General features: G+C 47.9%; 1 protein-coding gene across 6 annotated transcripts in view; it reads right to left on the bottom strand.

The window, feature by feature from the left end:
- The window catches only part of PHACTR1 (phosphatase and actin regulator 1), an 806703-nt gene that overhangs the window by 28271 nt on the left and 760495 nt on the right, over positions 1 to 17937 (bottom strand). For all 6 annotated transcript variants that reach the window (XM_063923183.1, XM_063923185.1, XM_063923182.1 and 3 more), the window contains one exon: positions 7376 to 7532. In XM_063923183.1, the coding sequence (XP_063779253.1) occupies positions 7376 to 7532 (157 nt within the window). The remainder of the gene's footprint in view (positions 1 to 7375; positions 7533 to 17937) is intronic.

Raw genomic sequence — 17937 nt, 5'->3', positions numbered from 1 at the left:
CGGACAGACTGAAGAGTAGAAGACGAGCTTCCACCGAAGTGGGCTCCAGCCAGAAAGACCCTGCGACCTGCGGTGGATGTGGTAAAACAGAAAACGACATCTTGTTCCGCAAACCTAACAAGGCTGCAAAACTCTTACCTTTTCACCTTCCACGATCTGCACCGAAAGGGAAAAAAGAACAGTATCAAAACGGTTAAAACGACTGCATCCCACAACAGAATGCGTCACCAACCGTTATGAGGAAATCCAACTCACGAAGTTAGACCCATCAGTGGTATCCACCGAGAGTGACTGAACAGAGGCCTCCCCACCCAGCGGTACACCGTCCCAGGGAAACACTCCAGTATCTCTCGGAGTCCTCCTTAGCATTCCTTGCCATGTTATAGAGAAGACTCAATATAAGGAACCTCCCATTCTCTTTAGGGTAATACTATCGGATACTTTTCCGAATATCAACACTCCCCCATGTGCATATAATGCAAATAACGCCAAAGCATAGAAATAAAATATCACTTAGCTTCCTGTGTACGATACTTTGTGACAGGGCCCCGTGTTGACCAGGAGTTGACTTTCACCCTATTCTATCTGCAGCGGGAAAAGAATAAACATTCGGACTCCTTGTGAGGAACTGCTCTTCACGGCCGACCTAGGGCTTTATCAACAGAGCGACCAGTACATGAGAAAGAATAGTTTTATTTCCATAGTCATTATAAGTCATAATGTAATACACAAATACACACATATCCCATATCTATCTATCTATCTATCTATCTATCTATCTATCTATCTATCTATCTATCTATCTATCTATCTAAAACATACATATAAGAGGACTGTCCCGAACTTATTGTGTTCTGAATGTGTATGACCATGTACAGAAAACCCTAGTTGTGGATTAAACAGGAAACCTTATGGTCGACAGAAAACCTAGTATTCGTCGACAAACCGGGAGTAGTAACCAGGCAAATAACCATCTGGTGTACCCCGAGAGGTCCGAGGGGAGTATACCTATATAATCTTTATAACACTCTCCCACACCCACTACCATATCTGTGCTCGAGCTACAGGGACAAGGAACCGTACCATACATATACATACGAATATATATATACATATATATAAATACAGGCATAATGCAGTTACAGCATGTTAAGTTACTCTCAGTAATAACAGTTGGTGCCGACAGGGTCACCCGCATACGACTGTGTCACCCATACAGTGTATACCTTAGACAAGCAAACCACTACCGACCTGCTGACACTGCATCAACTGCATCAAGGACCAACAGGCATCGGCGATGCCGACAGCGATCCCCGTTTGTGACAGAGCACTGATGCCTGTCGACATATGTCGACTAAAAAGCTATAGTGGGTATTCCGACCAGGGAAACACAGGGTATATGCACAACACCCTGTATTAGAAGCCCATTTAACCAACTCAGAGTTATATAGTCTGTATCCACTAACCCTGTGCCCCCCCACGATTGCTTACATTGCTATGGCGGGGACATGTAGGAAAATGGCGCTGAAAGCTTCGTGAGGGCTAAGCCCCGCCCCTTCTCAGCGCGCTTCAGCCCGCTATAAATACATATTTCTCTAAACCAGCGGGGGTCCCTATACAGTGTATACACACTGTATAGTACATAATCACCCTTAAAAAAGTTATACATTGCTGCCCAGGGCGCCCCCCCTGCGCCCTGCACTCTTGTAAGCCGACGGTGCGGGAGCAAATGGCGCGCAGCGCGCCTCGTTATGCTGGCGGGGATATGGGACACGGTGCCGAGGCACCGAAAATGCTTTTATGCCAGCCGTTTAAAAAGACCAGTAACTTTCTGCCCAGGGCGCTCCCCCCCAGCGCCCTGCACCCTGAGAGTGCCGTTGGTGTGTGGGAGCACGGAGCGCAGCGCTACCGCTGCGCTTACCTCTGTTACTGAAGTCTTCTGCCGTCACTGAAGTCTTCTGTTCTTCACATACTCACCCGACTTCTGTGAGGGGGGTGACGGCGCGGCTCCGGGAACAAGCAGCTAGGTGAACCAAGTGATCGAACCCTCTGGAGCTAATGGTGTCCAGTAGCCTAAGAAGCAGAGCCCTTGAACTAAGAAGAAGTAGGTCTGACTTCTCTCTCCTCAGTCCCACGATGCAGGGAGCCTGTAGCCAGCAGGTCTGCCTGAAATAAAAAACCTAACATAAAGTCTTTAGAGCTCCCCTAGTGTGTGTCCATTCACTCCTGGGCACAAAGTCTAACTGAGGTCTGGGGGAGAGGCATAGAGGGAGGAGCCAGTTCACACCCAGTCAAAGTCTTTTTAGTGTGCCCAAGCTCCTGCGGATCCCGTCTATACCCCATGGTCCTTACGGAGTCCCCAGCATCCTCTAGGACATTTGAGAAAAGAAAAAAAATAATAATAATATATATATATATATATATATATATATATATATATATATATATATACCAACAACTCTAATCCATGCAGCGGCACTCGGAGGCTTGAGCAAACTTGTAAAAAATGCTTTTAATGAATCATACTAACAATTTGCAAATTGTTCGTATGATCCATTAAAAGCATTTTTTACAAGTTTGCTCAAGCCTCCGGGTGCCGCTGCATGGATTAGAGTTGTTGGTAAAAATGGATTTCCAGAGGGCACCGGAGCATGATATCACCAGTTAGGTGAGTGCCGATCCGTTTGTAGCAACTATATATATATATATATATAAGTAATGTCGACTTTTTCCTATGTCAACTATTCACATGTCGACCACTAGTGGTTGACCTATTTACTGTCTACCTTAGCCATGTCGACCTAGCAACCGGATACCCTGAGCGGTTGGTTTAATGGTTAGCATTACTACCTTATAGCACTGAGGTTGTGGTTCAATTCCCACCATGTCCCTAACTGTGTGGAGTTTGTATATTCTCCCCGTGCTTGCATAGGTTTCCTCCTGTTTCTCTGGTTTTCTCCCACAATCCAAAATATACTGGTACAGAAGCTTAACCCTATTATGTATGTGCGTGTACATGTGATAGGAAATATAGATTGTAAGCTCTACTGGGGCAGGGACTGATGTGAATGGCAAAATGTTCTCTGTAAAGTGCTGCAGAATATGTGTGTGCTATATAAATAATAATAATAATCTACTATATAGTAGCCCAGGTCTGTGACTCTGTGACTGTGTTTATAACGCCGGGTGGAGTCACAATGCTGGGCGTAGTCACAGTCATAAAGTTACCGATCTCGGCAAATACCTCTCCGCCATCTTCCCAGCCGGACGCGTCGTCCTCCCCGCCGTTCCCGGGTCCTGTGCTGGGGTTAGGAGGGCGGCTGAGCCTGGCCACGAGGCGTAGGATGAGGCTGCCTCCTGCCGTTGCTGAGGCGGCCACGGAGGATCCCCGGACCCCCTCTCCCGAGTCTCTGTCACCCGCCAGGGCCGCGCCATGCACGTGTCACTGTCCGGCGCGCTCCCGCCTGTCACCTGCTGCTGCTGCAGCCTAGGCACGACCCCGACTCCGAGCCCCCGCTACCCGGACAGCAGGAGCAGCAAGTGTCTGGGAGAGCGCATGCGGTTCACTACAGCACTGCTGCTGCTCCAGCAGATTGTGTGTGTGGTATATTGTGTATAGTGTGTACATGGGGTATGTGTACAGTGTATCATGTGTGAATGGTATGATGTATATACAGTGCCCCTCCCCCACCCGCGGCACCACCGCACCTGCCCCTCCACCACCCGCAGGACCCCCGCACCCACCCCTCCACCACCCTCTGCGCCCCCTCCCCCATCCGTGGCAACCCCGCACCCACCCCTCCCCCACCCACGCCGCCTCCGGACCACCTACCCCACCAGCGGCACTCCCACACCCGCCTCTCCACCACCCGTAGCACCTCCGGACCCCCTCCCCCGTCCGCAGCACCCCCTACCTGCCCCTCCCCCACCCGCGGCACCCCGCCCCTCCCACACCCGTGGCGCTTCCGGGACCCCCTACCCCACCTGCGGTGCACCTACCCCTTCCCCATCCCCAGTGCCTCCGGACCCCTCCCCCATCCTCCGCAGCCCCGCACCTACCCCTCCCCCACCCACCCACGTCACGCCCGCCCCTTCCCCACCTGCAGCCTCTCCGGACCTCTTCCCCCGACCCTATCCCACCCGCAGCACCTTCCGCCCCCATCCGGACACCCTCCCCCATCTGCAACACCCCCACAACCGCCCCTTCCCCATCAGCGTCTCCCCCGCACCTGCCACTCCTCCAACCACAGCACCTACTAGGTGATTCATCGTGCCCTGTTCACTCCGTCGCAAACGCCCTTTGTCCATGCAATATTTCACCACTCACAAAATTATGATTGGCGGTAATACTCCATATAATAAAAATGTTGCAAGCCCCACGGGCGTGAAAGGGTTAAGGGGGCGTAGTCCCTTCCGACAGTGTGAAGAGCGTCCGTAGGGCGCGATGAGTCACCTAGTAATAATAATAATAACAACAACAAACTGTCTGTGGTTCTATAGAGTAAGCTGTAACTCATTAAGCTCTACAAACACTTTCATTTTTGTCAACGCATCTGCTTGAAAGGAAGATAAGAACGTCAGTGTAAATGGTCCAAGCACAGAACAATGGGGGTCATTCCGAGTTGTTCGCTCGCAAGCTGCTTTTAGCAGCTTTGCACACGCTAAGCCGCCGCCTACTGGGAGTGAATCTTAGCTTATCAAAATTGCGAACGAAAGATTAGCAGAATTGCGAATAGTCACTTCTTAGCAGTTTCTGAGTAGCTCCAGACTTACTCGGCATCTGCGATCAGTTCAGTCAGTTTCGTTCCTGGTTTGACGTCACAAACACACCCAGCGTTCGGCCAGACACTCCTCCGTTTCTCCAGCCACTCCCGCGTTTTTCCCAGAAACGGTAGCGTTTTTTCGCACACACCCATAAAATGGCCAGTTTCCGCCCAGAAACACCCACTTCCTGTCAATCACATTACGATCACCAGAACGAAGAAAAAACCTCGTAATGCCGTGAGTAAAATTCCTAACTGCATAGCAAATTTACTTGGCGCAGTCGCACTGCGGACATTGCGCATGCGCAGTAGCGACTAATCGCTCCGTTGCGAGAAAAAAATAAAGAGCGAACAACTCGGAATGACCCCCCATATCCACATTGGTGGCTCTGTGTGCCTCTATCTGCACAGGCACACCCTGATTTCCACCGCAGCACACGGGAGTGGCAGCAATAATGAAGGAGCACCAGAGGTGTTGGGTGGATGAAGCAGACGCATTGTTGCTCCTAGTTGTTTGGGTCAGTGTTATAATGAAATTTCATCTTGCTGAACTAGATTCCCAAGATGAAATAATAGAGGGGAGGGGATACTTATTTACGATGCTCCTTACTTTGTGGGACGGTGCACAGCTGTTTTCTCCCCACAAAAAAACCCCTAGAACTTTATATCAGCTGTGTGCTGAACTTTACAGCGATGTAGTTTGTTCCTACAGCTGCACTTTGGTGGAGAAGAACATTTCTAGGCACCCAAACTAAAAATGGCGCCTACACATGATGCACGAGTCCACACTGCAGTGTGGGATGAGTTGTTGTCGGCTCCATGTGCTGAACTCTCTCCAAGTCTTCCCCTCCTTTGTTATTAGGGGGCAGATCTAGTATTGGGCACTGATACTGCTGGTAATTTATTACTTATAGTTACTGCTGATATATTACTACTATTCATGATTGGTCAGTGAGCATTACTATGTGTTACTGTAGACATTGTGAGGGACTGATGTACAGGTGTAGTGTTTCTATAATCATTACCAAGAAACCTAGGCAATAACTCTTTCAAACTGCTCTTACTACTAGCATACTGCTATACACTACTTATATAGTGGTGTATACTCCATAGTTGGTGGGATGTAGCGGGATTTCCTGCTCTACTGCTACAGCAGTTACGAACCCCCAGGCCCCACCCCCGGCCAACATTCAGGAGACTCATGGACATTCTGGAAGAGCAGACAAGTGTGCTATTACTGCTGGCTTATTACTGAGCAGATTAGTACTGTTGTAGGAAATAGATTCTTTTAGTCAGTATGCCAGCAGCTGGTTAGAGAGGGAGAAGACAGAAATATGTAAGGGGGCAGAGATGAGAGAGAGAGACAGAGGGAACAGATGAGAGAGAGAAGGAAACAGACAAGGTGGGAGACGTGACAGATATGGCGAGAGAAAGGAAGATGGGGGAGAAGGACAGATAAGCAAGAGACAAAGGGCCTAATTCAAACCTGTTCGCTCGGTAGGGTTTTTTTGCAGTCCTGTGTTTGCATAGTCGCCGCCCATAGAAGAGTGTATTTTCGCTTTGTAAGTGTGCGAACGCATGTGTAGCAGAGCTGTACAAACAGATTTTGTGCAGTCTCTGCACAGCCCAGGACTTACTCAGGCGCTGCGATCGCTTCAGCCTGTTCAGAACCGGAATTGACGTCAGGAACCCTCCCTGAAAACGCTTGGACACGCCTGCGTTTTTCCAACCACTCCCAGAAAACGGTCAGTTGACACCAACAAATGGCTTCTTCCTGTCAATCTCCTTGTGAATGCCCGTGCAAATGGATTCTTCGCACAAATCCATCGTTAAGCGGCGATCCACTCTGTACGCATGCAACGCGCCTGCACACTGCAGGGCATACGCATGCGCAGTTTAGACCTGATCGCAGGCTGTACGAAAACACAACCTAGCGATCAGGTCTGAATTAGGCCCAAAGACAGGGAGAGGGACAGAGATGAGAGAGAAAGACAAATGGGGTGGTGTTGGGGGTGGAGATGGGACAGATATGGTAAGGTTGCTGAAAAGAGACAAAACCACAATGCCAGACACAACTGCTTAGCAAACTGGCAAAGTTAAAAATACTGGTATATAGGGCCTAATTCAGCATGGAACGCTGCTGCGGCAACTCACATCAGCGAACGCCTCTGCCTGATTGATAGGCAAAGTCGTTCATGGGGCGGGATGGGGTGGTCGCGGAGGTGTTGGGGGGGGGGGGGGGGAGGGGGCCTGGTCTGGACAACGCAGGCGTGTTCGGACCACTGACGTCATGAAGCCGCCACAACCCAACACATGGCGGGCAGCCGTCTGCCTTCTCAGTTAGGCTGCAAAGACAGAGGGCTACCCTAAACATGCGGAAGCATCGCCGCCGTGCGATGCTTTGTCATGTGAGCGGAGGGGCTGGATTCAGCATGCAGGGCGGGCTTGCACTGTGCTGGCCGTCCCTCCGCTAGTGTAATGGATTGTAGATGTGGGATTTTTCGCACATCTACGATCCATGCTAAGTCGGGCCCATACCACGGTAATTCAATCATATTACTTGTCATAACACATTACTTTAAAATAAGAATAGCAGTATTGACTGTATATACCTAGTAAGTTTAGTCCCAATCTGTTGCCTCAGTTCCAGCCTCTCTTCATCCGTCTGCCTGGGGAGGATGTTCTTCTCCTCCAATTCTCTCTTGGATGGTCTGTTGCTTAACTTTATCGCCAAGGAATCCTTCCGGAGGACTTTTAATGTTAGGGAGCCTTGGAAAATACAATACAATACAATACACTTTTATTGTCATTACCTAAACAACAACAAACAACGAAAATCAAATGAAACACTCTAACACATTAAAACAAGCAAATACATATTTCCATCAGACTCAGATCGGTGCATTTTGACAATTCCTATGAACAGCTGCATGTATGTACACTCCTAAAATGTTTATTAGATGGTAATCTCAAAAAATCATAAAATTTGGATGACTAGGATCAGCTAGGATATCTCCAGCGCTCTTTAATACTCTACTCTCATAAAGATCCTGAATTTGAGGCAGTTTCACAACGACCACACGTTCAAGAGCAACCCACAACCCACTGCCATACAATAAGTGAATAATCCCAAAGGTCAGGACACTCTATTATGCAACAATAATAGCTTAAGAGCGTCTCCTTACACAAACTAGCTGCCCTTAGGGGGTAATTCAGAGTTTATCGCAGCAGCAAATTTGTTAGCACTTGGGCAAAACCATGGGGGTAATTCTGAGTTGATCGCAGCAGGAACTTTGGGGATCATTCAGAGTTGTTCGCTCGTTATTTTTTTGTCGCAACGGAGCGATTAGTCGTTAATGCGCATGCGCAATGTCCGCAGTGCGACTGCGCCAAGTAAATTTGCTATGCAGTTAGGTATTTTACTCACGGCATTACGAGGTTTTTTCTTCGTTCTGGTGATCGTAATGTGATTGACAGGAAGTGGGTGTTTCTGGGCGGAAACAGGCCGTTTTATGGGTGTGTGCGAAAAAACGCTACCGTTTCTGGGAAAAACGCGGGAGTGGCTGGAGAAACAGAGGAGTGTCTGGCCGAACGCTGGGTGTGTTTGTGACGTCAAACCAGGAACGAAACTGACTGAACTGATCGCAGATGCCGAGTAAGTGTGGAGCTACTCAGAAACTGCTAAGAAGTGTCTATTCGCAATTTTGCTAATCTTTCGTTCGCAATTTTGATAAGCTAAGATTCACTCCCAGTAGGCGGCGGCTTAGCGTGTGCAAAGCTGCTAAAAGCAGCTTGCGAGCGAACAACTTGGAATGAGGGCCTTTGTTAGCAGTTGGGCAAAACCATGTGCACTGCAGGGGGGGGCAGATATAACATGTGCAGAGAGAGTTAGATTTGGTGGGTTATTTTGTTTCTGTGCAGGGTAAATACTGGCTGCTTAATTTTTACACTGCAATTTAGATTGCAGATTGGACACACCACACCCAAATCTAACTCTCTCTGAACATGTTATATCTGCCTCCCCAGCAGTGCACATGGGGGGTAATTCCAAGTTGATCGCAGCAGGAAATTTTTTTAGCAATTGGGCAAAACCATGTGCACTGCAGGGGGGGCAGATATAACATGTGCAGAGAGTTAGATTTGGGTGGGTTATTTTATTTCTGTGCAGGGTAAATACTGGCTGCTTTATTTTTACACTGCAAATTAGATTGCAGATTGGACACACCACACCCAAATCTAACTCTCTCTGAACATGTTATATCTGCCTCCCCTGCAGTGCACATGGGGGGTAATTCCAAGTTGATCGTAGCAGGAAATTTTTTAGCAGTTGGGCAAAACCATGTGCACTGCAGGGGAGGCAGATATAACATGTGCAGAGAGAGATAGATTTGGGTGTGGTGAGTTCAATCTGAAATCTAAATTGCAATGTAAAAATAAAGCAGCCAGTATTTACCCTGCACAGAAACAAAATAATCCGCCCAAATCTTACTCTCTCTGCAAATGTTATATCTGCCCCCCCTGCAGTGCACATGGTTTTGCCCAACTGCTAAAAAATTTCCTGCTGCGATCAACTTGGAATTACCCCCATGTGCACTGCAGGGGGAGCAGATTAACATGTGCAGAGAGAGTTAGGGTGTGTACACACGGTGAGATTCGGGCTATGCCCGATTCTCACCATGCGACAGGGGCCGGGTCGGCACTTAGCCAGTATCGCAAGCACATAATGAGTGTGCTTGCGATACTTGCTATGTGCGATTTTGGCTAAGTCCCGATTTTGACTATCTCTTCTATAGAGATAGCCAACATTGACTTGCCTGCACAGTCTATTTTTTCTTTCGATGCCGACCGCGCGGGACCGCGCATCGGCATCGAATCGGGATCGCAAGGTGACTGTCACCTTGCGATCTGCACTAACTTTTCTTCCGATTCTGACTATATAGTCAGAATCGGAAGAAAAAATCTCACCGTGTGTACACACCCTTAGATTTGGGTAGGTTATTTTGTTTCTGTGCAGGGTAAATACTGACTGCTTTATTTTTACATCGCAATTTAGATTTCAGTTTGAACTCCCCACACCCAAATCTATCTCTCTCTGCACATATTATATCTGCCCCCCTGAAGTGCACATGGGCCCTCATTCCGAGTTGTTCGCTAGCAAGCTGCTTTTAGCAGCTTTGCACACGCTAAGCCGCCGCCTACTGGGAGTGAATCTTAGCTTATCAAATTGCGAACGAAAGATTCGCAATATTGCAAAAAGACTTCTCTGTGCAGTTTCTGAGTAGCTCGAGACTTACTCTTCCAGTGCGATCAGTTCAGTGCTTGTCGTTCCTGGTTTGACGTCACAAACACACCCAGCGTTCGCCCAGACACTCCTCCGTTTCTCCAGCCACTCCCGCGTTTTTCCCAGAAACGGTAGCGTTTTTTCAAACACTTCCATAAAACGTCCAGTTTCCGCCCAGAAACACCCACTTCCTGTCAATCACACTCCGATCTCCAGAACAAAGAAAAAACCTCATAATGCCGTGAGTAAAATACCAATCTTCATAGCAAATTTACTTGGCGCAGTCGCAGTGCGAACATTGCGCATGCGCAATTAGCGGAAAATCGCTGCGATGCGAAGAAAATTACCGAGCGAACAACTCAGAATGACCACCATGGGGGGTAATTCTGAGTTGATCGCAGCAGCAAGTTTGTTAGCAAATGGGCAAAACCATGTGCACTGCAGGGGGGGGGGGGGGGGGGGGGCAGATGTAACATGTGCAGAGAGAGTTAGATGTGTGCGGGTTATTTCGTTTCTGTGCAGGGTAAATACTAACTGCTTTATTTTTACACTGCAATTTAGATTTCAGTTTGAACACACCACACCCAAATCTAACTCTCTCTGCACATGTTATATCTGTGCCCCCTGCAGTGCACATAGTTTTGCCCAACTGTTAACAAATCTGTTGCTGCGATCAACTCAGAATTAGGCCCATGGGCCCTCATTCCGGGTTGATCACACAAAGCAACTTTTTGCTGCTGATGCGATCAACTAATCTCCCCGGCTATGGGGGAGTGTATTTTAGCATAGCAGGGCGAACGCTTGTGCAGCCCTGTTATGCTAAAAGTTTCACACAAAACAAGACTAGCCCTAGACCTACTTACCCTGTGTGAAGGATCTAGCGATGCAGGTCCAGGCTTTGACGTCAGACATCCGCCCTCCGTTCGCCTGGATACGCCTGCGTTTTTCTTACCACTCCCCGAAAACGGCTGGAAACGATGAGTATCCGTCCTCGAACGCCTCCAGCCTGTCCATCTTCTTGCGATCGCCGCTGCGACTACATTTGTCGCTGGTGGCGTCGCTGCGCTTGCACAAAGCGTCCGCCACGTATGCGCATTTCCGACTCGTTCGCACCGCAGCGAAGAACTGCTGCATGAGAACGGGTCGGAATGACCCCCATGGTTTTGCCCAACTGCTAACAAATGTGCTGCTGCGATCAACTCTGAACTACCCCCTTAGTCTCCTCAAAATGAAAAGGTGTTGTTGCACCAGAGACCATGTCAAATCCCTCAAAATTTGAATTCCCCAAAATTTAAAGGATCCCACCTCCTCAATAATCATACCATTTAAAACCCTTGGTGACTTGGGTCCTGTTTTTCTTCCTAAAATCAATTACCAGCTCTTTAGTTTTAGACATATTTAGCAGTACGCTTTACTCCACTTAGCTAATTTTAAAACCTCACACCTGTATGCTTCCTCGTCTTCATTACTTATCAGGCCAAGAACAGCAGTACTAACGGTAAATTGCACAATCTTAACCGACAGTGAGGTTGATTACAATTGTAAGTAAGAAATGACTATAATAGCAAGCTCAGGGCCTTATTCAGCTTCAGTTGCAAAATCGCAAATCATTCGATTATCGGACGACTGCGCATGCGGCCGCATTGTGCAGATATGAAGGCCAAAATGCGTTAACAATGCAACTGCAGGGCCAGCAAAGTGTAATCGCATAGTGATTGCCAGGAAATGACCGTTAGAGGGTGGTAACATGGCGTTTGTGGGAAGTGGTTTGGAAAACGCAGGCATGTCATTGCCATTTTCAGGGCGTGCATTTGACATCAGCTGCGACTTAAAACATGGCGCCCAGTGTGACAGCATTCTTATTATTCTGAGCAGCCTTGGGTCATCAGCAAGTGTCGATGGTGCTCGATTTCTACGTATGCATAGCATTTATGTGACTCCATATGCAATTTTACGTTTGCAATTGTGACCATCTTTTAACTTTCTGGGCGGCTCTTCACATCTGATTTTTAGCTGAAGCAGGATTGAGAAAATTGCTCAATAGCGATCCACGCTGAATAAGGCCCTCAGAACGCACCCCTGAGGTGCACCTGTTTTAGCAAAACTTCTCCTGAAATAAGTTCCTGCAACTTGAAAACTTTGGGGCCTATCTGTCAAGAAGTTTAAAACATATTGCACAGTCATATACTTATTTAAGCCTAAATAAAACAGCTTGGAATCCAAAGAAAATAGGATTTTAATACCTACCGGTAAATCCTTTTCTCTTAGTCCGTAGAGGATGCTGGGGTCACTTAAAGAACCATGGGGTATAGACGGGATCCGCAGGAGACATGAGCACTTTAAGACTTTCAAAGGGGTGTGAACTGGCTCCTCCCTCTATGCCCCTCCTCCAGACTCCAGTTATAGGAACTGTGCCCAGGGAGACGGACATTTCGAGGAAAAGGATTTATTGTTAAACTAAGGTGGGATACATACCAGCTCACACCTCAAGCACGCCGTACAACATGGCATTCAACACAACGCAAGTCAACGGCATGAACAACATTAGCAACAGGCTGACTATAAACGTAACACAACATGTGTGTAACCATAACTAATAACTGCAGATACAGTACGCACTGGGACGGGCGCCCAGCATCCTCTACGGACTAAGAGAAAAGGATTTACCGGTAGGTATTAAAATCCTATTTTCTCATACGTCCTAGAGGATGCTGGGGTCACTTCAAGAACCATGGAATTTATACCAAAGCTCTAGAACGGGCAGGAAAGTGCGGATGACTCTGCAGCACCGATTGACCAAACATGAGGTACTCTTCAGCCAGGGTATCAAACTTGTAGAACTTCGCAAAGGTGTTTGAACCCGACCAAGTAGCCGCTCAGCAAAGTTGTAATGCCGAGACCCCCCGGGCAGCCGCCCAGGATGAGCCCACCTTTCTGGTAGAATGGGCCTTCACCGATTTCGGTAACGGCCATACAGCCGTAGAATGAGCCTGCTGAATCGTATGACAGATCCAGCGCGCAATAGTCTGCTTGGAAGCAGGAACCCCAATTTTGTTGTGAGCATACAGGACAAACAGAGCCTCCGTTTTCCTAAACTGAGCCGTTCTGGCCACATAAATTTTCAAAGCTCTGACTACGTTGAGAAACTTCGATTCCAGCAAGGCGTCAGTAGCCACTGGCACCACAATAGGTTGGTTCAAGTGGAACGACGAAACCACTTTCGACAGAAACTGCTGAAGAGTCCTCAACTCTGCTTTATCTTCATGGAAGATCAAATAAGGGCTCTTGTGAGACAAGGCCGCCAATTCAGACACCCGCCTGGCGGATGCCAAGGCCAACAGCATGACCACTTTCCAAGTGAGGAATTTCAACTCCACCTTTTGTAAAGGTTCAAACCAATGAGATTGAAGGAATTGCAACACCACGTTAAGATCCCACGGTGCCACAGGGGGCACAAAGGGAGGTTGGATGTGCAACACGCCTTTCACAAAAGTCTGAACTTCTGGAAGGGAGGCCAATTGTTTTTGGAAGAAAACCGATAAGGCTGAAATTTGTACTTTAATGGAGCCCAACTTTAGGCCCGCATCCACACCGGCTTGTAGAAAATTAAGAAAACGTCCTAACTGAAATTCTTCCGTAGGAGCCTTCTTGGATTCACACCAAGACACGTATTTTCTCCAAATACGGTGGTAATGTTTAGACGTTACCCCTTTTCTGTCCTGAATAAGAGTTGGGATGACTTCCTTGGGAATACCCTTTCGGCTTAGGATCCGGCGTTCAACCTCCAAGCTGTCAAACGAAGTTGCGGTAAGTCTTGGAACACGCACGGCCCCTGCTGTAACAGATCCTCCCTTAGAGGAAGAGGCCAGGGATCTCCTATGAGTAATTCCTGAAGATCTGGATACCAAGCCCTCCTTGGCCAGTCTGGAACAATGAGGATCGCTTGAACCTTTGTTCTTCTTATGATCTTTATCACTTTTGGAATGAGTGGAAGCGGAGGAAACACGTACACCGACTGAAACACCCACGGTGTCACTAGGGCGTCCACTGCTATTGCTTGAGGGTACCTCGACCTGGACCAATATCTCTGAAGTTTCTTGTTGAGGCGAGATGCCATCATGTCTATTTGAGGAATTCCCCAAAGACTTGTCACTTCTACAAAGACCTCTTGATGAAGACCCCACTCTCCTGGATGGAGATTGTGTCTGCTGAGGAAGTCTGCTTCCCAGTTGTCCACTCCTGGAATGAAGATCGCTGACAGAGCGCTTGTATGCCTTTCCGCCCAAAGGAGCACCTTTGTGGCTTCTGCCATTGCCGCCCTGCTCTTATTCCGCCCTGGCGGTTTATGTACGCTACTGCTGTTATGTTGTCCGACTGAATCAAGACGGTCCGATTGCGAAGAAGATGCTCCGCTTGCAAAAGGCCGTTGTGAATGGCCCTTGACTCCAGAACGTTTATGTGTAGACAAATTTCCTGGCTTGACCATCTTCCCTGGAAGCTTTCCCCTGCGTGACTGCTCCCCAGCCTCGGAGACTCGCATCCGTGGTCACCAAGATCCAGTCCTGGATCACGAACCTGCGTCCCTCTAGGAGGTGAGAGCTGTGCAGCCACCACAGGAGTGAGATTCTGGTCTTGGAAGGAAGGGTTATCCTTCGGTGTATGTGCAGATGGGACCCGGACCACTTGTCCAACAGGTCCCACTGAAACACTCTGGCATGGAATCTGCCAAACTGAATGGCCTCGTAGGCCGCCACCATCTTCCCCAGCAACCGAGTGCATTGAAGGATCGATACTCTTGCTGGTTTCAGCATTTGTTTGACCAGGTTCTGAATTTCCAGAGCCTTTTCCACTGGAAGAAAAACGCTCTGTAATTCTGTATCCAGAATCATTCCCAAAAACGACAGCCATCTCGTCGGAACCAACTGTGATTTTGGCAAGTTTAGGAGCCAACCATGTTGCTGCAGAATTGTCAGGGAGACCGTAATGTTCTGCATTAATTGGTCCCTGGATTTCGCCTTCATCAGGAGTTCGTCCAAGTACGGGATAATTGTGACTCCTTGCTTGCGTAGGAGAACCATCATTTTAGCCATTACTTTGGCGAAAACCCTCGGAGCCGTGGACAGACCATACGGCAACGTCTGAAATTGGTAATGTCAATCCTGAACTGCAAACCTCAGGTAAGCCTGATGCGGGGGATAAATGGGAACATGTAAGTAGGCATCCTTTATGTCTACCGACACCATAAAATCCCCCTCCTCCAGACTGGAGATCACTGCCCGGAGAGATTCCATCTTGAATTTGAATTTTTTTAGGTAGAAGTTGAGGGATTTGAGGTTCAGGATCGGTCTGACTGAGCCGTCTGGCTTCTGGACCACGAACAGGCTTGAGTAAAAGCCTTCTCCCTGTTGCGACGGGGGAACCCTGACAATGACTTGATTGTGACACAATTTTTGTATTGTGGCGCATACCACCTCCCTGTACGGAAGAGAAGCTGGTAAGGCGGATTTGAAAAAATCGGTGAGGGGGAACGTCTTGAAACTCCAGTTTGTACCCCTGGGACACTATTTCTAAAACCCATGGGTCCAGGGCTGAACGAGCCCAAAACTGACTGAAGAGCTTGAGACGTGCCCCCACCGGTGCGGACTCCCGCAGAGGAGCCCCAGCGTCATGCGGTGGATTTGGCTGAAGCCGACGAGGACTTCTGCTCCTGGGAACCGGCCACGGCCGGTTATAGTTTACCTTTTCCCTTTCCTCTAGTAGCAAGGAAGGAAGACCCTCGGCCCTTTCTGTATTTATAGGGCCGAAAGGACTGCATCTGATAGTGGTGTGCTTTCTTTTGTGGTGCAGGCACATAAGGTAAAAATGATGACTTACCCGCGGCAGCCGTAGATACCAAATCAGCGAGGCCGTCACCAAACAATACACCACCTTTATACGGTAGAGACTCCATAGCTTTCTTAGAGTCAGAATCAGCATTCCATTGATGAATCCACAATGCTCTCCTAGCTGAGACTGCCATGGCATTGGCCCGTGATCCCAAGAGGCCAATATCCCTCGCAGCTTCCTTTAGGTAGACTGCAGCGTCCCTGATATGACCTAGTGTCAAAAGAATGCTATCCCTATCCAGGGTATCCATTTCAGATGACAAGTTATCTGCCCAGTTTTCGATAGCACTACTCACCCACGCCGATGCAATGGCTGGTCTGAGTATCGTACCCGTGGTCACATAAATGGATTTCAATGTATTTTCCTGTCTACGATCCGCATGATCCTTTAGGGCTGCCGTGTCAGGGGACGGAAGAGCCACCTTTTTGGACAGCCGTGACAGAGCTTTATCCACAATGTGGGGTGACTCCCATTTTTCCCTATCCCCGGAGGGAAACGGATACGCCACTACAATCCTTTTGGGAATCTGAAACTTTTTGTCAGGATTTTCCCAAACCTTTTCACAGAGCGTGTTCAGTTCATGAGAGGGAGGAAACGTTACCTCAGGTTTCTTCCCCTTATACATACAGACCCTAGTATCAGGAACAGCAGGGTCCTCAGTGATACAGTTGTGCTCATAAGTTTACATACCCTAGCAGAATTTGTGATTTTCTGGCCATTTGTCAGAGAATATGAATGATAACTCACAAACTTTTCTTTCACTCATGGTTAGTGGTTGGGTGAAGCCATTTATTGTCAAACAACTGTGTTTACTCTTTTTAAATCATAATGACAACAGAAACTACCCAAATGACCCTGATCAAAAGTTTACATACCCTGGAGATTTTGGCCTGATAACATGCACACAAGTTGACACAAACGGGTTTGAATGGCTACTAAAGGTAACCATCCTCACCTGTGATCTGTTTGCTTGTAATCAGTGTGTGTGTATAAAAGGTCAGTGAGTTTCTGGACTCCTGAAAGACCCTTGCATCTTTCATCCAGTGCTGCACTAACGTGTCTGGATTCTGAGTCATGGGGAAAGCAAAAGAATTGTCAAAGGATCTGCGGGAAAAGGTAATTGAACTGTATAAAACAGGAAAGGGATATAAAAAAATATCCAAGCAATTGAGAATGCCGATCAGCAGTGTTCAAACTCTAATTAAGAAGTGGAAAATGAGGGATTCTGTGGAAACCAAATCACGGTCAGGTAGACCAACAAAAATTTCAGCCACAACTGCCAGGAAAATTGTTCGGGATGCAAAGAAAAATCCACAAATAACTTCAGCTGAAATACAGTACTCTCTGTAAAAAGGGGTGTGGTTGTTTCAAGATGCACAGTAAGGAGGCATTTGAAGAAAAATGGGCTGCATGGTCGAGTCGCCAGAAGAAAGCCATTACAACGCAAATGCCACAAAGCATCCCACTTACAATACTCCAAACAGCACAGAGACAAGCCTCAAAACTTCTGGAACAAAGTCATTTGGAGTGATGAAACCAAAATTGAACTTTTTGACCACAACCATAAACGTTACATTTGGAGAGGAGTCAACAAGGCCTATGATGAAAGGTACACCATTCCTACTGTGAAACACGGAGGTGGATCGCTGATGTTTTGGGGATGTGTGAGCTACAAAGGCACTGGAAACTTGGTCAAAATTGATGGCAAGATGAATGCAGCATGTTATCAGAAAATACTGGAGGAAAATTTGCACTCATCAGCCCGGAAGCTGCGCATGGGACGTACTTGGACGTTACAACATTGACAATGATCCAAAACACAAGGCCAAGTCGACCTGTCATTGGCTACAGCAGAATAAAGTGAAGGTTCTGGAGTGGCCATTTCAGTCTCCTGACCTTAATATCATTGAGCCACTCTGGGGAGATCTCAAACGTGCAGTTCCTGCAAGACAGCCCAAGAATTTACAGGAACTGGAGGCATTTTGCCAAGAAGAATAGGCAGCTTTA

This window comes from Pseudophryne corroboree, chromosome 5, assembly GCF_028390025.1.
Source record: "Pseudophryne corroboree isolate aPseCor3 chromosome 5, aPseCor3.hap2, whole genome shotgun sequence".
Classification (NCBI taxonomy): Eukaryota; Metazoa; Chordata; class Amphibia; order Anura; family Myobatrachidae; genus Pseudophryne; species Pseudophryne corroboree.
This window is presented reverse-complemented; position numbering and strand designations above follow the sequence as displayed.